At 39.8% G+C, this 22,326-nt stretch overlaps 1 protein-coding gene across 1 annotated transcript in view; it reads right to left on the bottom strand.

Annotated features, from left to right (window-relative positions):
• neurl1b (neuralized E3 ubiquitin protein ligase 1B) overlaps positions 1-12,496 on the bottom strand; it is a 41,837-nt gene extending 29,341 nt beyond the window's left edge. Inside the window, exon 1 of the mRNA XM_054792769.1 lies at positions 12,345-12,496. Coding sequence (XP_054648744.1) covers positions 12,345-12,432 — 88 coding nt within the window. The 5' untranslated portion in view covers positions 12,433-12,496. The remainder of the gene's footprint in view (positions 1-12,344) is intronic.
• Positions 12,497-22,326: the final 9,830 nt, after the last annotated feature.

Here is a 22,326-nt window from a genome sequence, read left to right as displayed (position 1 = left end):
GTCTTATTATGAGGAATGAGGGGTTGCCTTCAAAGACACCACGTAACATAAGTTGAATTCACAAGTTTTGAGTTCATTTTCTGGGATTTCCGAGTAGGCCTGAATGCATCTCGCGGTGATCTAGTGTCAATGAGGAAGTGTCTTTCCGAGGCTGAACGGACCGGAGACGTGTTTGTAAGTTGCAAGTCTTTGGTGATATTGTCGAGTCCAAAGTCAGGAAAATTGTGACTGGAGTCTGTCTCGGGTCCAAGTCGCGTGACTCGAGTCCACACCTCTGCGATGCACTGGTTTGACCTTTAACCTCAACTACCGCACAGTGTGAACAAAGAAACTTCTGTGCTTGAGCTAACATTTTCATTATGGTGGCGCCTAACATGATCCTGACCTTGACCAGAGGGAGCCAATGAGGGTTTTGAGGTTGTGACCTTAAATACTATTGCTATTATTAACCTTGAGCGGTCTCTCAGCATAGCAGCTAAGAAGGACATGCATCCAGGCCTGCTTGCTGTAATCCCTGCTTCAAAGACTGCAACGTGCCCATTCAATGAAAGAAGTTCAAGAGTAGCTAGCAGCTGTCATGTATATTGACCATTAGCATTTGCTTATTTTTGTCCTGTAAGGCCAAACATATAGCAAGGTCTGTAACAACACATTTTGTAAGTAATACATTTTCACCAATGCTGCATTTTGTACTAAAATACTTGAACGCATTTAGTAATAACTTATTACATATTCCGAAATTAACTACCAAATGCGGATGCTGTACTTTTTTTTGGAAGAACGTGTAACATTTTGGTGCATTATGTAATAAACCATTGAAGTTCATGCCTTAATGAGAAAAACCATCGCAACAACATTAAGCTTTTCAGTGGAATTAGAATTCATTTTAGGAAACTAGTGCAATGTTTCATTGGGGGGGTGTATTGATTATAATGGAGAATGCGTTTGCAAGCTAGAGACAAAAGCTCCACTGATGAAGTATTACTCACATGAAAATTACCAGTGCTATGAAATGTTGAATGGCATACGTCCATGCAATATGGATTATACATGATATAAAGCATAATAAACACAAATACAAATACAGAACAAAAATATCATCAATGACCAATTGCATGTTGTTTTTGTTTTTCAAAATTGTTGTGAGGAAAATATAAATATTTCGTGCATTATGGAATAAAATAATGTATTCAGATACATACTGTAATTCTGTGTTTAAGAATTTGGAAAAATGTTAATTCCCCAATTGGACTAGTATTATACACTGCTGATCAAAATTCTAAAAGTTGAAAAGTTGCAAGAATTTACATTTTGCACTGTTGGATCTTAAGGTGGTTCTAAGTAGAGCTTCGAATTTTGCGGCTTCACTCTTTCATGGTTTTCCAAAAATGTATTAATTAACAAATCATGCTGTTTCGTGGATGAATACGGCTTATTATTAGTCTTATTTATGTCTTAAATGGCTTATTTACTCTTATTATTCTACTATATTGTAATGCGAGTGTAAAGGTGACTATAGGGGTGTTAGAATTTCTAGAAGGCTCTAATAATGTTAACAACCGTATGCTCTAACTAAGAAAATGTTTTATTTATAAGTAAGGAATCCTACTTCATGGTTGCCTAGTGGTCGGCATGTTGGCCACACACTGTGGAGGTCTGGCAGATATGGGCTCGTATTTCCGTTTGGACATCTCTGTGTCATTTGCACGTTCTCCCCATGCATGGGTTTTCTTTCTCCCACATTCCAAAAATATGCATGTTAGGTTAATTGGATCGACCAAAGTCAGCTGAGATAGACCCCAGCATACCACCGCGACATGACGACAAACGGCATAGAAAATCAATGAATTCATGAATCCTACTTCGCGGAAATTCACTTATAACGGTCGGGTGTGGAAACAATTAACTGCAATAAACAAGGGATTACTGTATTTCTTAAAATCTGAAAAATAAGATGCCAATTTAACAAGAACATGTGACTGGCTAAAATACTATTTTACTTGTTTCAAGTTTTTTTCTTGTTCTGTCAGAATTTTTTCGGCTCATTTTAAGAGGTGGGCCTCAGATTTTAGTCTAGTTTGCTTAAGATAAACCAATTTGTCTATCAAACATGGAAAATGCCTGGTAATAAAATGTATAAAAAATATCTTTCACCTTTATTTCAGATATTTAACCTAATCTCTCATATTAATTATATAACTCTGGCAAGGGCAAGTAACCATTATTGGCAACCTCAACTTAAGTTTTTCAGATTTTAGACAGGATTCTGTTATATAAAACTCCCACATCGCTTATGTCAACACAGTTTTCCGGTCATCTTGCAAACTAGACTTTTTAATGATGGTATGACAGTAAAATGTGTATAGGCACCAAGACCTCCCTCACTTGTTTGCTTCACTTTTGAAGTTTACTTTTTTCATGGCATAAAACGAGCAACCTCCTTCTTGCAGGCATGACACCACCTCTAGATGAGCCTGTCTCGTTTGTACGTCCTTTGGGGGGGGGGGGGGGGGGGGGGGGGGGGGGGGGGGGGAACTAAGCAGGCTTCACTACACATCTTAAAATATAGCCTGGCGCTCTACCAACTCTACATCAGCTGCAGATGTGGGAACTGTAATTTTGATCATTTTGTTTTTCTTCAGCGAATGGGCTATCCTAGCATGATGTTGCTGTTAAAATGTGTGTTAGCTCTGTAGCTCGTATAGCTACGCTAGTTTTGCTAATGTCTGCATCCTCCTGTCCCACTGCTTAATGTCACTTTGTTGTATGTGATATGTGGCATACACTGCATTACATTGGACAAGCTCAGAGTTACAGTGTATTCGTAAAAAGTGGAAAAAGTGCACTTCTTGGAGCCACACGCTTTGTCTGAAATCAGCATGGACAAACACAGCTCATTAGCATTAAAGCTACAGACACACAAAAGTGCGTTTTACCAGTTGAGTTTACTAAAACACATTTAAACTGTCCAGCATCAAGGCCAGATTTTAGGCAGCGTACTTAAAGTAAATTCTTGAGGGACCTCTGCGACTTATTTGTAATTGTTGAAAAATACTATAATATGGGAGGTTTAAGTAAAAGAGATAAGTCTAGTTTTCCTGCTATGTAACCTTCGTATGTAGGTGGTGCCCCACTTTTTTCCCCCTATAAAAACATCACAGATGCTAAGAGCTCCGAGCTGAGGTATGTCTTCCGCCACACTGCTGATTTGTGGCGTTAGGTAGCAGGTTCTGTTAGCTGACTTCTGCATGGAAGCTTAAGGAGCTCCTCCTCTGTAGCAGATGAATGGTTGGGTGTCCTCATTTCACTCTCAAAACACCCAGCCTTTGATTTATATTCATACAAAACGGCGCTTCAGCCGACGAGGGGATGAAAACAACTGGGTGCGTTCCTATCTCAACATTTCGAAGAAAAATACTGTTAATGGTTGGTGACAGCTTCGCGACCCCGCAGCAGCAAATGAGCCTAAAAGCAACAGAGGCTTCATTTGTTTGTGTATGTGTGCCATTTCCTGATTTTAGCGACCCAATTTGAACTACAACAAAAGACAAGCATCTACAGTAGCTCTTCAAAGAATTTGAGGCCAAAAAATGTTTGGAGAAATAGTTCTACTTGTCTTCTAATCAAATGAGGATCTGTGCTGGGCAAATTACTATAAAAAGTACTTATATTTACTAACTACTTTCCCAAAAAATAAATTTAATTAGCAACGGAATTACTCCATCATAAATGTAATTAGTTGCCAAGGAAAGTAATTATTGTCTTGGAAAACCTCAAACATTTGGCGTGGGCCATCGACAGCCGTAGACTAATCAGGGCAAAATGGAGCGACCTACTTGTGTTTTGTGTTGATGTCCCTGAATGCCCCTCGTTTGTAACTGATGGAGGATGAGGAAGTGTTGTGTGGGTGCTGATGTGTTGGAAATGAACACTGCTGTTGACGTGCTAAGGTCAGAATCAAGTTTAAAAAAGTGTCACTCTTCAGGGCCGCTACAATAATAATGTGTCACATTGCACTGTTGGTAACTGTACCAAGTTGTGACCTTTGAAATAGTAATTCATTTCTTTTTGGAAAACAATGACAGTGTTATTTTAAATGCTGTTAGTCCCAGCAGTGATAAAGGTATCATTTTGGTGACATTAAAGGCCTTGTTTGCTTGCTCAGTGGAATCTTGTTAGAAAGTGGATCTTTTTTCTCCATTTAGCTGATGATTTGCACAAACGAGCCAGAAATTGTGACGTTACAAGTAAACAGTAAATGGTAGGAAAGATACAGGCATTAGCAGGGACTTGGGGCTATTCCATTTCACAGGCTTGTTTTGCGATTGCAGCCTAAAATGTTTGATTTCACGGCAACTTTTTCAAAAAGTTGCGGCAAAAGTTGTGGTGGTTTGAGGCTTATTTTTTTAAAGGGGACCTATTATGCTTCTCCTCTTTCCTGACCTAGAAACTTTGTTACAGTGTTGTATTCTCGTGGTAAACGATGCCAACGCGTCACTTAATGAGGTTTGCGCATTTAGAAGTGAGCCCTGACAGCAGTTTGACGTCAAAGGAATGCCGAGTTCCACTGACGTCAATGCAACCCGGACTTCTTTATACTGGCATGCCCAATGCTCTGCTTCGTTCTGTCCACGGTGTTAGCACGTCGAGCAATGGCTCGCAGGGAATCCTTGTTCGGGTGTGCCGAAAGAGGCGAGCATCAGGCAGAAGTGGTTGAAGTTGCTGATTCCTGGCCAGCAAGAGAAAAATATGCTCATCTGTCAACGGAACTTCACACGGGACTGTTTTGTGAACATGAACGCGAAGCTGGACTATCCGCCAAACTGTTGCTGAAGTCCGACGCCTTTTCAACGTTACTTGGTCATGTTGAAGAGTCAGAAGAGCAAGCTGTAAGTAACAATTTATCAGTGTCCTAACTGTGTTTATTTTGTGGAAGAAATCGGACAAAAGGGGTTCGGCAGCTGTCCGGAAGTCCTCAGGAGGGCTTGGGAGTGTGACCAATCAGTGCGGAGAAAGCGGAGAACGTTGCAAGATTGTGGGGATTGGTTGAATTTGTGTGAATAGGCACGATCGCAGCATCGCGAAATCCTGAAGGGTCTCATTTAGGCTTTAGAGCAGGGTTGTCCAAAGTACAGTCCGTGGCATGTTGTAGAAATAAAATGAAACACTAAAAAAACAGCAGAAATGGGAAAAATAGAGCAAAAAGTGACAATGTAAAGAAAAAAGCTAATCGTTAATAACGTAAAGCTTTGGCTTTAAAAATATGTAAATTGTTTTTTTTAGCCATTTTATAGAATGAAAAAAATATAAATATATTAAAGTGACACACCGCACCCTTTGATTTTTCCGTAGGCGGCCCTTAGTGGAAAAAGTTTGGAGCGCTTTAGATAGACAGCTTCCTGTGTCTTCATATTGTGCAATATTGTGTGAGCAGTTGTGAGGACGAGCAGTATAGAAAATGAATGAATGGATGGATGGAATTCCTTCAGTTGTTTTTTGTCTGGTATTATGTCTATATAATGAAACAATGCTGTTTTTATAGTGTGTGGCGCAATATAGACTGTTAATGTGTTCAAAGACACCGGCGATTACATACAGTAATATATTGCTTCAAAGAGTTTTGACTCAATTGTCAAGTGAACCATTTTTGTTTGAGGGCAGACATCTACATGAGAGGAAGCCTGTAATGTGTACAGTATGTGAGTCGAGTTTCTTAATTGGTTGATGGAGAGTTCTTACTTTTTTGATGGGAGTGGAATGTATTAGCGAGGGATGAGCGAGCACGCCACCATCTGTATCTATTCACCCATCTAAATGATCTGTATCTCTATCTGTACCTGGAGTGGGCGGGGCATGAACCGGAAGTCGGTGTGGTTTTAAGCAGAGATGGGTGGGTCCTAAATTGGTCCGTTATTTTAAGTTTGAAATTGACATGGATTGATCTGAAGTTGCTATATTTTTTGTTTATTATTCAGCTGTATGTGTACGGTGCATGTGTGTACGTGATCTGTACGATCGGCGGCCGACGCAACATGAGCCGTTTACAGCTCTGTCTTGTCAAATGTACCGCGTACGTAACAAAACAAGCATACCAAGTAACTTTAGATACGAGCTGAGCGGAGGAAAACCTAAAAGAAAAACGATCCGGAGTGGAGGCAGTGACCAACGCGACATGAGCTGTTTTCAACTCTGTCTCGTCAAATGCACCGCGTACTCCTCTCCTCCCCTATGGAGGGGCGGTCGCTGTGTGTGACTGGCCAATCACAGAGCGTGAAGAGTGAACACATAAGTAGTTACCCAATGAGGATTTTCCTTCATCACGATTACAGATAATGACGAGCTGTACTCGTTTCATGCTCGTACTCTGCAAAAATGCATTGGACGTAACAGATTCTTGTCTGAAACGAGTATCCGGCTCATCCCCAGTATTAGCACTTTCTAGTCGCTTCCTTTTTATTCTTGCTTCCTAATGGAGCCCACTGTACGAGGATTTACCGTTGTAGTTATTCTAATAAAGAGACTGAGGGGAACAATGTGTGCTTTAAATGTTTGCTATAACATTGCTCAAGAAGCAAATCCAATGGACTTTTTGTGTCAGAGCATGCAATACAAGGACAACTATCTACCCTTAAGGCAATTATTATCTCAATTATTTTCTGTCATGCCCTCCCTCGGGGACAGAAATGTTTTCGCGACCCCCATTTTGAAATAATATTGAGAAAATGTACTACTGTATTATTTTTATCTGTATTGTACACACTGAACTCAAAACTGAAACCACGGAAATGCAACAAAACGGAACGCAGTGAAGCATATGAGCGTAAATAAGATTGCATGTTGAGTACAATAAATTTGTACATGTTGGCAAGCGGATCCGCCCCACTATTTGAGAAGCACTGCCTTGAGGCCAGAATGATTAATTCCCTGACTTTTTGTTTATGGTTTATTTTGTGAATGGGTATGTGACATTGTGTTAAGAGTAATTAATTTTAAAACATTTTTTGTTACATATACAGTATTATATGAATGATTTCACATCATGTATATCCAATTTGATCTACATTGCAATGCTACACATTTTCCAGGGTCCTTTACGATGATGCGAAAGAATGTCTCTTCGAAATTGGATACAAAAAAAATCACTTGCATAAAATAAAAATGTGAATTAAATAATAAATGTTAAAATAAATAATGACCAAATGTATGAACTAAATAATAATGTAAGTCTGACAACGAAATGAAAATGCCAGATTTTTTTTTTTTCATGTTTCTAACACAACTCCCGGCACATTTATGTATCATTTACAACCCGAACATACCTGTTCAATGACAACAAACTCACTTAAAGTTCAAATTTGGCAAGCGTTTGAATCATTTTGGGTTTAACTTGACAAATAAAAGTGGAGCGTAAGGCGATAATTGCCACTTTGGCCCTTTTCATAACCTTTGTGTGTATTCTCATTGTATTCTAATAACATTCTTTTATTTTTATGGCAAAATAACAAATAGTAGTGTTGGCCTAAGACTGTTGTTTGTAGTTTTAACTTTACTCTGAAGCTGCAGCCAAGGTGTTTCACCGTGCATGCAGTTGTGTTGTGTTGGCGGCTATCGACTATCTGCTATCTGGCGGCTCTGTCTGTGTATCTGCACCGCATACCAGACATCAAAGATAGCCTCTGTGGAAGGGCATGAGCGAATGGGAACCTTGTAAGCCGAGCCGGCGTCCTTATTTGAGACGTTACAATGTACACTATGTAGCTCCACGACTCCGGCAGGTAAACAAGCAGATCTGGAAACAGGGTGCGCTCAAAGGCAGGTTATCATCAGTGGCATACAATGTAAATGTGTGGGCACCGTAAACACTTTGTTGCATAACCCTCGCACATGCCTCAAGGAGGAGGTCAGTTTCAAAGATACTTGGTTGACCTTTAGCGCATCAACACTGCAGAGTGCTTAGGCCCATCTGTGCCGCTTTTCCTGTTCTCAGCCATTCAAGCGACACCCAGGACCCTCCTCCATAACCTCTGCGTCTATGTAAGCTTTTATTTATCTTACTCATTATTTTCTTTCCCTTTCCTTCAAGTCGTTCCCACCTCCTTTACCATTCCAGGGCCCTCTTCCCGTCTCCCCCGGCTCTCTTGTCATGGCATTAGCTTGTGATACGTGTGAGAAAGTTGTACGGGGGCCCCCACTTTGGACAAGACACCGATACACTGAGAGTGCCGGGTGACGAGGCTATTTTAAGAGCTTGTAAATATGAGAACTTCCTGTTCTAAAGTACTGTATATCTAACGTCCCGGAGGATATTGGTTGCAAACAGAGTCTGAAGTTGTTGTTGATTTTGCCAAAGCATCTTGTTTTATAATTCAAAATAACTTAAAAATAGTGCTAGAGTTGATCTCACGCAAGCTGTGTTTACCAGCAATAGCTGAGTAGTCTATATGATAGCATTTCTAGACACTGGCACACATGGTCAGTAGTTAGTGAATGGATGAACGAACGACTACAATATTGACTACTATATTGATTGATAATGAAATGAAACAGCAAAAAAAGAGCTAAAAACTCCTCCTGCACCTTCTTGAAATATTTTCCCAGGCTTTTCTGGAAGGAAAACCTTCTCTTCTCCTCCCAGATCTCTTTGTAACAGCACGAAGAATCCATGACCCCTCTAGCATTCGATCATCTTTAACTTTAATGATGCTCGTGACACTCGAGCAGTTGGTACCGACAGAGCAGCCAATATTGGTAGGCGTGGTAGGCTCAATATTGTTCATTTTCACTTCCATGGTGATGGCTTTCTCTTTCTGCCGCTTGGGAAGTGTAAACAGTTAACTAATAAACAATGCTGTTCTTCCTCAGTGTTCTTGAGCTGGCTTACGCTGTATTCGTGTCACGAGGCACGCACTGCAATCTTGTGCTGCGCACCGCGCATATCCCGCCACGCTGTAACAAGTCTCGTGTTTACGTGTTTACGTATTTTTCAATTAATTTATGGGAGCGCGTTCATAACCGCCGTTTACCGCGGTACCACCTGTACTTTTTATACAGTACCCAACACTTTATTTAATTCCAGCAATACCTACAAAACGCCACTAGATGACAGTATTGCTATGGAAACGTCATTCTCGACTGTAGGCGAGACACGGTTATTTTGCTACTGACTTGTGTTTTTATTTATACAATACTCCCTCGAATTATCGCGGTTCAATTATTGCTCCCTTGCTATATTGCGGTTTTTCAGAAATTAATTCATTAATTAATGACCGTTGTTTCCTGGTAGACTATAGTCTGTTGTTAGTCAAAACAGATTGAAATACAAGTGATATTTAGTATTCTGGCCACGAGACAGCAGTAACGTCACATGGACGAGACATCCATTCTTATTACATTACCCTACCTTGCACTAGATGTAGCCAGCCATGGATGCAGAGTGAAAAAAGCTTCACCTCCCCTTCTGTGCGCAACTGGTAAGTTTGTGACTTCTAATTTGTCCTTCTTCCCCACTTTGTTTGAAACCTTTTCTTAAGCTTAGAAGAAATCAATTTGAGGCTAACTGTTTACTCGCTAGCTTGTTAGCTTGCTAGTTTGCTAGCTAGCGGCAATCTAGAGTCCCTGTCGCATAATACATGTGAAATCCGGTGTAAACAATGAATAATAGGAGTGTAACGGTGACTATATGGGTGTTATTTCATGTCTACAGGCCTCTGATCATGTTAAAAACTGTTTTTAGAAAGTCATTTTCTACACTCTGACTACGAAAATATTCCATTTATTAACACTGAATCCTATATCATGGAAATTCATTTATCACGGTTGGGTCTGGAACCGATTAACCACTATAAACGAGGGACAACTGTACTGGTAGTTGAATTATTTTCAGTGGACAGTGAATCTATACTGCTTATATAATATGTACACTCACTACTTCGAATATCAAATTTTAATTTTTAATAAATTTTTTTATTTTAATATATTACAAGCACACATTCACAGGTCTTGTACTAAAATGATGCCGAATGCTTCCTTTCAAAGAGTTTCAACACAAAAAATGTCCACACACACACACACGTGTACCTCTCTTAGCTGTGTTATATTATACCAACACAACACAAGACAAACCGAGTGGGCTTTGACAACAACAAACGAGCAGTCATGATGATGGAGTCTTGTATCATGAGGCTAGACTGAAATGTAACGCCCCCCCATCCCTAAAGCCTCAAGGCACCCCATTCAGCATCAGATTATAAAAGAGTGACTTCAGCCACTAAAAGAATAAAAGCACTAATCCACTGGCTGGGATAGGCTCCATACCCCCACGACCCTAATGAGGATAAAGCGGCATAGAAAATGGATGGATGGATGGCTAATCCACTGGGAGAGGCCCTCTTGTACTGTACATTGTATGATGTCACTTGTTGCTCGAAGCAACTGCACATAAGCGACCACTGTCAAAACGATCAAGTGCTCTTTGTGTGCAGTTTTGATGTTGTTTCACACACTAAAACCATGTGTCAGGGAGTCATCCGTGCTTCCTAGTCAAGGCCACATTCCCGGCGCCACAGTGGGACAGCAACAAAGTAGAAAAGCGCCGCCCTGTGTTCAATAGTGGTGTGTGCACCAATAATAACATTACGTTAATTAGTGTTCCAAATTGAGACGAGCCGATGTGAGCTTTTGCGTTAAATAATGAAAATCGCAGTGTGTGTAAGTGTAAGTGTATGTATTTGTGTATGTAAGTGTGTGTATGTTAGCTGAGATACAGAAATAAGAGTAGCCTTTTCTCAGTTCTTTAAAACAATGTTCCTGGGAACCGGCTGTGTTGGTTGTTGATTAAGGCAAAATGGAGTGCACTTCTTGGCTGCAACCAGCAGAGGCGCTATGAGAAGCTATATTCACACAAATGATAAAGAAATCCAAATAATGGACATTGATCATTTTTCCGATATTCATGCAATTTATTTTAGAAAATGTCCATTCCTGATGTAGATAAATGTGTAACAGTAAAGCTAAATGAAGCGAGGGAGGGGCGTCTAAATGATATTTGTCCTCTTCTAATGACTTCCCCCAACCTTCTGTCTTTTCCCATTGCCTCTCCCTGCTGGGGTCTGGGAAAGCTATGACTTCATCAGTGGAGGTCATTGTCGACTTCTCTCACCCACACAACACTCCAACCAGCCACAGCTGAGGGACAGGCATTTCCTGTCTGTCTAAAACTAATAATAACAATGTTTATTAAGGGGGGCAGGGGAACAGAACAGGACTGAAACAGAACGTCATATTTAACAGTGGCAGCAAAAAAGATCACTCGGAAGTGCCATGCTTTTGTGGTTAGCCATCAAATGACTTCTGGAAATACATGCCTTTGCAGAGCGACCATTGGCTATTTCCCGTGCTCTTCATGTTTGACAGCTTGATGCTAGTGGCTGAAGCTTGATATTAATTTGAATTAATGATGATTTGAAAAACTGACCATGATTTGCACACGATTGTATTCTACTCATCAATCGTCATATTTCAGGAAAAAATGTGTTGCAAAAAAACCTGTATATTGTATATATTAATTAAATTATTATTATTGTAATTGTTCTCCATTAAACATTGCCAATAATGGAGAACAACAATAATAATAATCATCAATACAAAATATAGTAAATACTATTACTTTTTAAAAATATTTTTTCCAACTCAAATTAGCAAAATTATCATTATTATTCTTATTATTATTTGATAATATACCAATTTTATTATAAATTATTTTATATAACAATTTTCTAAAATAGTGTATTTTATTATTTAATCATAATAAAAAATATAAAGGTGCAGAAATCTCTCTCTATATGTAATATGTACCCTGTGATATATATATATACTTTCATTTTTTTTTTTTATTATGATTATGATAATAATAATTAAGGGGAAATCCACTTTGAGGAAAAAATAATAATTTGTCTTATAATTGTATTCTACTCATCAATCTTCATATTTCAGGAAACCATGAAAAAATATTGTCTAAAAAAACAGTACTTTCAGAATATTTTTTAAGTACATGCAAACGTATAATAATTGACAACAACAGTAGTAATGATAATAATAATGATGTGCAGAAATTGCTTCACATATAATATACGGTGGACTATATATAGTTTTTAATTGTGAAAGGGGAAATGTGCTGTATGTACTGTATATTGTACACCACAAATAGATGATGTATATGCGTGTCTACTATAGGTGTATATACGTCACTCTATTATATATTTCCACTAAGTTACAAGTTGCATTTAGCTGGGTTTCAATATTTTTTCACTAATACTCGATGAATTACTGAGGGAGAACTGGCTTACCATCTGCTGTGTGTCTCAGCTCCTTTTCCCTGGTGGTAAACGAGAAGAGACCGATAAGTTGAAAAACTGAAGGCTGTTTCTTTCCCATTTTCTGTCTCCTTCCTTTTCCAACAAAGGTCTGCAGGAAGCTTTTCCCTGGTATTCTGCTCACAAGATGTTGCTGTCAAGTGTGGCTCTTCTGCAAGTGTTTCCGCCTAAACATAAAATCCCGCTTGAAATTTGAAGGTGTATGTAAACATGCGCATGTGGGGCCTCTTATCTCGTTCTGGCCAATAAAATCCAACCTCGGAGAGGAAGTTGGCACGTGTGTGTGTGTGCCTGGGTGTGTTTTGACCGTTAAACTAGACAACGGTGTCCTTGCAGACAGGACGACTTGTAACCTCGGGAGACATTTCCAGCCATGATACATGCTGCATTGTGCTTCAGTGGCGACAGAATTAATCACATTTCATGTTTAATTAGGTAAACTAACGCATAAAAATGCCTAAAATATCCTGCAAAACTAAAGTACCAGTAGGCACTTGCAACAGTTTGGAATAAGCTACACACAGGCACAGGGTCTCAGGTGAGCTTGGAGACTATCCCAGCTGACTTTGAGTGAGAAGCAAGGTACCCCCTGGACCGGGCAGCAGTCAATCACAGGGCACGTGTCAACAGACAACAATTCACACTAACATTCACACCTACGGCCAATTTAGTCTGGAATTGACCTAAAATGCATGTTTTTGGACTGTGGGAGGAAACCCACACAAGCACGTGTAGAACACGTAAACTCCACACAGAGAAGCTGGATTCAAACCAGGATCCACCTGGCTGACTGACTGCGCCATCACTATTTTATGAAGCTGTATTTCAAAACTTAACAGAAACTGTGGGATGTGAATTTTTGCCTTTTTTTGCACATATTCTAAAATAATTCAGCAAATGTACAAAATTGGCAGAAGTGAGCAGCATTACTTATTAACGTCTCCGGTCAAAGGTCAACAGTTTGAACAGATTCTGCCGAGGTTGACCAATAGGAGTTTTTGGTTTACCAAGACCACGTGGGCGGTTATCATATTTGTTCAACTGGAATTCACATGTGATAACGTCGATGTGCGCTCCGTTTGCCATCAGGAATAGACGCATTTAGGCAATTGAACACAGATAAGAACCATATTTTCATCACTTCTAACTCGGATACTTGGCTAATAATGAAAAACTCATTTTAAACATCATGCAAGAAAAGTACTGTACGTGTATATAATTATTGCAGTGCAACAAATGTACCTCTTAGTCATGTATTATTTACATTATCACCGTTCACGTGATCATCCAGCAGATGGCAGTCACAACCAAAGAATTGTGTGTGCAGGCGCGCGTCTGCGAGGACGTCTGCTGATCACGTGTTCAGTGCGCGTAACCATTCACTAGTCACAACATTAGTCGCCCACACGACTAGCATAGCTAGTGTCCCACTGTAAAACAATAAAAGCAACAGGGAAACCAGGCCAGAGGACTCAATAACAACTGAACAGATAATAAAGACATAAAAGGAGGACTCTAATGCTGAGTAATGCATCACAACAAGGCATATCGATCCCCAGATTCCATGCTTCTACTGTATGTTCGTGATGTGAGGGTCGTTACTAAAATATTGACACAATATCACACTTCCAATACCAGCTCTTGGCGCTCTAAAATCGATACTCAAATCAAAATATCGATACTTTTGATACTTCAGTCATTTGAGGTCAGATTTATCTGAAACGTTTGTCTTGAAACAATGACCGATCGTAAACGGAGGCATGTGTGAATTGTTAATAAGTTTTCGTTCTTATAGTAGGTTAAATTAATCATTTGATGGTTTTATTAATTATTGTATTATCTTTTTAATTGTTTCAAATCCCATTTTCACACATTTTATATGATTTTGTCATGTCATTTTTTTGTTAGCTTGGCTATATTGTAAATCACCCTGGTACATGAATATACCTAATATCTTTGCAATTTCAAGAGTGCTGCATCCCTATGAAAGATGGTACAGTTCTTGACTTTTAAGAGTCTGTTAAATCTCTTTTCTGGCCCCTTTGGCCAGAGGAAAGAAGCTGCTTACTAATTTTGCACACCTAATAAAGGGTGTTGATCTCCTACGGCCACACCCTCCCTCAGTACACACATGCACATCACCTGATATGCTTCAACCCAATAGGCATTCAAGTTTATTCAGCTTGGGGTTGGAAAATATGCATAAAAATGAGAATTATGGTCAAAATACTGACTTGCCTAATAATTGTGCACATTGGTGTACAGTATGTCTCTCAGGGACTGTGAGCTGCATAGGGATGACATCATAGCAATTAGATGAAACATAAGTACAGATTAGTGACATTAATGTGTTCCAGAAGGTCTGACTCTAACTGAAACGGAGACTAACCGAATCAATTTTTCTCAAACAAAATATTGTAAATCCAATTAATCCATTCCAGAACACCAGAAATGTTAACAAAAAAACATGTTTTTATAGTTTTACAATTATAGTTTTACATGCAGAAAACAATTTGAAATGCGTATACAGTAAATACATATAAATGAGGAATTAAAGGGATAAATGAACATTAAAGGTTATTTTTACCTTCATTGAAGATGTGATTTTTGACGTGTCTGTCCCCAGAGACACAGTGTAGCAGTGAGACACCAAACGGACACCGATCTTCCTGTTTTGTCATGAGTTATTTCTTGAATTCAACAGTGTTTCTCAAAATGGAGCCAACGAACGTTGCAAGTGCCAGCACTCAGACAAAGAAGGTGAGAAACACTACTAAATTCAAGAAATAACAAACAAACGCAATAATAACAAACAAAACAGGAAAGTGGTGTCTGTGTGGTGTCTCGCTGCCATACCGTGTCTTTGGGAACAGGTGTGACACTGGTTTGGTTGCTATGTTATTTTTGTATTTGTGTTCTCCTTGCATCTTCTTTGTCCTTTTTTGCTGACCTTTTGTCTCTTATTTAGATTCTGGCGATTCCCGTATGCGGCGAAGCTACGAGACATGCCGCAGCTGTTCTTCATCTCTATCATCCTCTCAGGCTCACCTGTTGCGACTGGATGGCACTTAGCCATTCTTCGTGCTGGAGACGCCAAGCAACGTGCCTTCTCTTAATCCTCGTGTTATGCTGGTTTGCGTTTGGCCTTTCCGGGTGCCATCCAGTCCAGCTAGTTGTGTCCTTTGCTGCACGTCTTGTAGCTCCGCCAGACCTGTTTGTCTGTTTGCGTTACTTTATCCTTTTGCCTATTTTCCGCTGTCTTCTTTTATCAGTTTTTCTGGCACTGTGTTTTTTTTGGTCTTGCTTTTTCTGAGGAACTCATGAAAGACAATTTTGCACAGACCTACAGTATGTCCCTTCTGCAGCTTGGAATCCAAAATCACTGTTCTTAACAGACCCTTAGACAATGAAGGTAAAAGTAACCTTAAATGTTCATTTATCCCTTTCAATCATCATTTATATGCATTTAAAATTGTTTTATGTACAGTATGTACAACTCTAATTCTATAAAAACGTGTTTTGTGTTAACATTTTTGAGAGTCAACCGCTGATGACGTCATAGACAGGCGATATATCTGACTTGATGTTGCGGTTGCCATTGTGTTAAGCAAGTTATGCTAACAGGGACGTTTGTGACAAAAATCCATTAAGAACACAGTTGGACTCACGCAGTGTATTAATAACACCACAAGACGTGTTCCATATTGTACGCTAACAAAAAAGTGAACAAAAACCGGGGCAAAAGTTTGGTGAAAATTTGGAACATTAACCGAAAAATGCGCTAACCAGGGCCGCCACTGACCGAGGTACCACTGTAAATGCGAAAATCACTCAAGAACAGAATGATGTCATGCTTTTTGAAAATATATCATCTCATATTTGGGCTTATTAATGTAAAAAAGTCCAATATATTTGGCTCTGAATAGGCTTGTATGCAATCCAGGTGGAAAAACATGCTGACTTTGGGGAAAATGCCAAAGTTGTAGTAATATGAGAAGAGATAACACTAAAACTATTTGATGAATTTTTGTGAAAAAACAACACACGTTGTGTGTGGTCCAAAACTATATGTAGAAGCCATCAATGAGAAGCTTCTGTCTTTTTGAGCTGAGTGAATTTAGAGTTATTCTGAAGTGTGTAACTGACACTGGACACAATCTGTTAAGGTTTAAGGTTGTGTTTGTTTGCCCATCTGTTTGTTAGAAGACAAGTCCATGGAGGACTGCAATAGGTAATTAAAATCAGACAGCTAGTGCTGGCCCCAGACTTTTGCACAGTGCTGTGTAACAATGTGCATTATATTGCACCAATGATATAAGGATAGGCATTGACCATTGGGGACATTTTAATGGGAACATCACTCAGTTCTGAACTCCTGTTTCCATGCCACTGTCCTATTGAGCAGAATAATGCTGCCCAGGAGTTGTGCCATGGAGCGATACGATAGATAGGAACTCGATGTTCCTCACTGGCGTGACAAAAGAGGAAATAACTGACATTTAACCAATTTGAATGGACTTTATATGGAAATGATAAAAAGAGTTATTAAAGACATTGTAGAACCATTAACCTACATCAGCAATTTACAGTATCCAACTGGTGAATTTCCAAACAAATTCTCATCTGGTACATTTACAAACTATTTTTTTAGGTAACTCGTTAGCCTCCAATTTATTTAATCAAACAGAGATGGGAAGGAGGACAAAGTAAGAAGCCAAAAACTTGGGAGGATAACTTTTTTTCACTCTATCTTGTCGGACATGCCATGGCTGACTGCATGCCCTGTTAAGGTAATGTAATCCTTTGTGTCATCTAGTGACCAGTATACTACATATAACTTCCATCCATCCATTTTCTATGCCACTTCTCTTCATCAGGGTCGCGGGGGCATGCTGACTTAGTGGCGGGGTACACCCTGGACTGGTCGTCAGCCAATCGCAGGGCACATATAGACAAACAACCATTCACACTCACATTCATACCTATGGACAATTCAGAGTTGCCAATAAACCTGATTTGGGAATGTGGGGGTAAACCGGAGTACCCGGAGAAAACCCCACGCACGGGGAGAACCTGCAAACTCCACACAGAATGCCCAAGGGAGAATGGAACCCAGGTCTTCCCGACCTCCAGACTGTGACTGTGTGGCCAACGTGCTAACCACTAGACCACCGTGCGGCCCCTACATATAACTTGTATTTCAATATATTTCAATTTCAATATTTTTGGACTAATGATGGCCATAGTCAACCACAAAACAGCGAGCATTTATTAATTAACTCATTTTTGAAAAGCTGCGATACAGCGAGGGAGTGATGTTCGGACCACGATGTAGCGAGGGACGACTGTATTTAGTCGTCTGTGCATTGATGTCCATATGCTTTATTATATTACAGTAATATTTAAACAGTTAACTCTACTTTAAACATCTTCATCGTTTTGTTTTTCTTTCATCATTACAAAAAGTGGTAAATCCACGGGGGGACATGTTGAATATAGGAAAAGAATAAATGTATTAATGAGTGATGTGAAAGGGTGAGAAGGAGTAGGATGAATGAGCTCTGCTTCTTCCAACTCCTTTTCGGACATGTTGAATTGTCACACTGCACAGATGTGGCGTACACTGATGTAACTTTGCATGCATGTTCGAAATAACTGAAACATCACCATTAGCAATGTCCAGTTATAATAAGTGTACCGTTCAAATGGGTCATGTCAGTAGAAGAAGCTTTTGTTGCCACACACATTGACACAGTTTAGACAAAGTTTGGATTTGGGATGTCTGGTGCTTTCACTCAAATATGTGAAGCCAGATTTATGTTTGGGAAGATATGGAGCTATACTCTGGAATGATTGAAAAAGTCCAGATGGTTTGTGTAAGCTGTGAGCGACAAATTGATTGCATTGTGAATGTGAATATGTTTCAGACCCTACCATAGCTGAATTGTAATATTGTTAACATATCATCAAAAGAATCGGAACAAATTGTTTTTCTGCCAGCCAGCCCGCAGCGAGCGATGTACATCTGCTCCTCTACGTATGTTTTTAGGGTGTGACATCACTGAGCTAGAGGGCAGGCAGTGAGGAAGACAGGATGCCAGACATTCCTTGAATGCCCCACACAGGATCTTACTTCTGCTTGTGAACACAACCCGTCGGCCTCTAGCCAGTGGAAAAATACAAGCTTGTGTTCAGGGTCTCAGGGGCGAATGAGGGAGGCTCTTTGGTGGGGCTGTTTTGTTGACCGTCCGTGGAGTATCTGCTGGCTTCTGATTGATGTCATTGTTTTCCATATGTTGGTGCACATTGAGAGACGTAGCAGACCTGCACAACTTCAAACACGATTACACAATGGTAGAGATGATGAAGAAAACAAGCCAATGGAGAGCTATTTCTTTGCAACCATACGTAATGTTTGGACATTCCGGTGCGCTGTTCAAGTGTTGGGCAATCAAGCAAAAGATCTGGCCTTATCTCAGCCCCTGTCACGCAACTGCTGCTTGTCTGGTTTATTTTTCTTCAAAATATCCCAAACACAAAGGTTTTATCATCTATGGCAAAATGAGTTGGGAAATGTCCTATCATCAATACACAAAACCTGCAGCAATATGCTCTGGCTTCTCTTGTTTTGACATCCCACCTTTTTTTGTGTAGACATTTTAGCCAGTCCGTGTAATAAAACTGCTAGGAAGTCCTTTCACCCCATTAGACTGTTTGGCTGAGTGTGTAAAGGGTTACAACATACAAGAGGCCACCGATGTAATCTCCTTATAGATTTACCCTAGGTGTGTATTGTGTCATGACATCAATGTATGCGCTAAATCTTCTCGGTCAAGATATTCCGTCTGTGCCTGTGTGTGAGTTTGTGTCTGTGTGAGTGAGACAGACTTAATCCAGCTTTAAGGTGCTGATAAGTCCGAGAAGTGGAACTAGTCATAGTTTTTGAGTGGAAGACATAAACAGTGTTGTTAGCTTACATGACAACAGCTATTTAGAACTTGAAAAGAACATTTTCAAAGTATACGTTTTTGAAAACAACACATTTCTGTGTGAACTGATCTTGCTTAGATGGGTTCTGCAGCAAATTGTTCATGTACTACACCACAACGGCAACCAAGTACCAAGTACTGCCCTGATATGCGCATTGCAGTGTTTAAACCTGTCAATGCTTCCTGTCTTTCAAAAACACAACAGGGAAACCATTCACATTTTTACTAGGTCGTTATTGTATAGAAGTACCCTCAGGGGTTCTTTATAAATGGCTGTGTCGTTTTAACCACTCATTTACATGACAAGTATTATGGAGCCAAGAAACGGGTTGCAATGTGAAAGTTTTTGATTGTTTCTGTTTCCATGTAAATGCTAAAACAGTCATCCCTGAAAAGTGCTGACATGCATTTTTAGGGCATACTCACACTTCCTCATTATTGGCCCAATTGGAATAGGTGGGCCAGGGAATGGCATGATTCCATACACATCCACCCGCCTGGTTCAGCCAACCCCAGGCACCGCAGTGGTCTCGATCAATGGTCCTTCGGAATGAGAGTCAGGAGCGCTAGGCGCGGAGCTAAAAGGCCGGACTGTCAAGTTAAGTTTCACAGAGTGAGGTTCATCAACATACACTTGCGCTGTAGCCGACTCATAAAATTACTGTAATGCGATTGCTCCTTGTGAGTTCTTCATAATAACCAACACTTTTCATAATAAAAATACAATTTAAAGACTCAAAATGATTCAAATGTCAAATGAATGGATTTAACGTTATGGAGCCTTTTAATTTTTTTTAAAGACACATTTAAACTTTCAATGTAAATGCTAATAAAAGCTGATCCTTGAAGAAAGACAACATGCTTGTTCAGTGTCTTAGCCTGCTTGACTCCCAACTGGTACCTGGTGTCTGGGCCTACTAACCAAATAATGGTGGAACACAGTTCTGTTGTAGCATTTGTACTTGTACTTACTGCACCACTATTGCAACCAGTAAGTAAGACATGTTCTACAGCCACATCGACACCAATGAAATGTTTTCAAGGTATACATTTGAAGAAGACCCATGAGAAATCAGTGCATATACAGGTACCTGTAGTGTTTCTTGGGAAAATGCAGTTGGCAACTACTGACTGACCTTGCACGTACAGTAATTCCTCGTTCATCACAATTAATTGGTTCCACACCTAACTGTGATAAGTGAATTTCCACGAAGAAAGGTTCCTTATTTATAAATGAAATATTTTTGTAGTTACAGCATAGAAAACCTGTTTACGACCCTCTAAACGCAGTTTTTAACATTATTAGAGCCCTCTAGACATTCAATAACACTCTTATAGTCACCTTCACATTTTTTAAGACATAAAAGAGACTTGTTCTCCTGTGTTTTAGAATAATTATGTTCTGGTGGTAGGAGAGCAGAGTGGAGGACGGACAGGAAGTGACGTCGGGGATCAGCTAAATTTTCCTGGAGAAATAAAAGCCCACGTAAAGTTAATTATAAAGTTACAAGTCAATAGATATGAAACTAGAAACAGATTAACTTTACCCTCAGACAGATTAATTTAATTATTAACTATTTGGATTAACTGTGTGTTTACATGTTGTGTTTTTGTTTTTCTAATTAACTACAACAAGGAGGCCACATTGACTAGTTCTTTCGTAAAAAATAAAATGAATAAAATAGTTAAATGGGAAATAAATTGACCTGTACAATAATAAAGGTTGTTTTTTGTTTTATGTAAATCAAATTTAGTTTTCAGTATATCCACTCCGTGTAGTGTGCTAAAGCAGGACTCCCAGTAGTCCAGTTCCTACTACTGTATATACATCTTAACGTCTTAGATGATTTCCTGCTCAGTGCTCATGAGAATGTGTTGATGTAAACAATCCCATGTCTTGTAAAAACCTCCAGGTGGCGTATCACATTCACATGATATTCCCAAGCAAATAACAACAACACGAGTAATTTCCTGGGGCAGTTATTGTCTGAAAATGTGACTTATTCGACACATGTGACACCTCACAGAGCCAACATAACGGTATTTGCTCCATGAAACTGGTGTGAAAAGGCCAAAAAACAAAAAAATCTGTGACGTTAACAGCAAATGCTTTCAATAGCACACTTCCTGTCATGGCATCCTGATCTGACACATCTTAAAATTGTTTTGTTTCAGACGGTGTCAATTAACATTACTTTGAAGTTGAGGCAGAGCTTGGTCGCTAAATGAAACAAGCAATTAGCGACATGGTGAAAGTGGCAAATGTCATTACGGCGTCTGACTGAAAAGACAACAACGCAGCGGAGGAGAGACGTAAGACAGTCAGCTTTGTTTGCGTTTCGACATGAATCAGTCAGGTTTTGCACCGTGGTGTCCACCCTCGTGTTGACGGCATCTTGACACTGCCTCACGTACACACCATTTTAAAAAGCACAGTCAATGGCCAGGTTGTAGACATCAAACTGCCTTCTAACAACTTTCACACGCATACAGACCCATACACACCTCCTTTCCACAACAGGAAGTCAAGGGACACAAAGGGGGGTCAGCTTGTGGTGGGGGCTGGGTGGGGGGTTTGCACATATGTCACCCTTGAGAACTGGTGAGGTCACGGATGAGCATTTCCCACAGAGGCGTCAACACGACTGATGTTCCTTTTCAAAGACTATTTACATGGCAGGGATTAGTCTAGGGAGCCTCGCTGTGCAAAATATGGCTCAATGGCTTGGACCTGCTTTAAGGATGATTGTGATAGGCTTTTAAAGTTCTTTTTTCAGTCAGTGACCCAAAATGTACACATTTCTGCTGGAATGTAGTGGTGATACCCTGGGAAAATAAGCTTCTTCAGTCCAGACAGTACATGATATGCTGCCTGTTAATAGTTTTGTTGCTTTTAATCCAAAATTTGCAAGCTTGTGATGAAATGCTAGCCTGCTACAATAGTTTTGTAAATTTTGACCCAAAAC

The sequence above is a fragment of the Dunckerocampus dactyliophorus genome, chromosome 11, assembly GCF_027744805.1.
Source record: "Dunckerocampus dactyliophorus isolate RoL2022-P2 chromosome 11, RoL_Ddac_1.1, whole genome shotgun sequence".
Taxonomy (NCBI): Eukaryota; Metazoa; Chordata; class Actinopteri; order Syngnathiformes; family Syngnathidae; genus Dunckerocampus; species Dunckerocampus dactyliophorus.
This window is presented reverse-complemented; position numbering and strand designations above follow the sequence as displayed.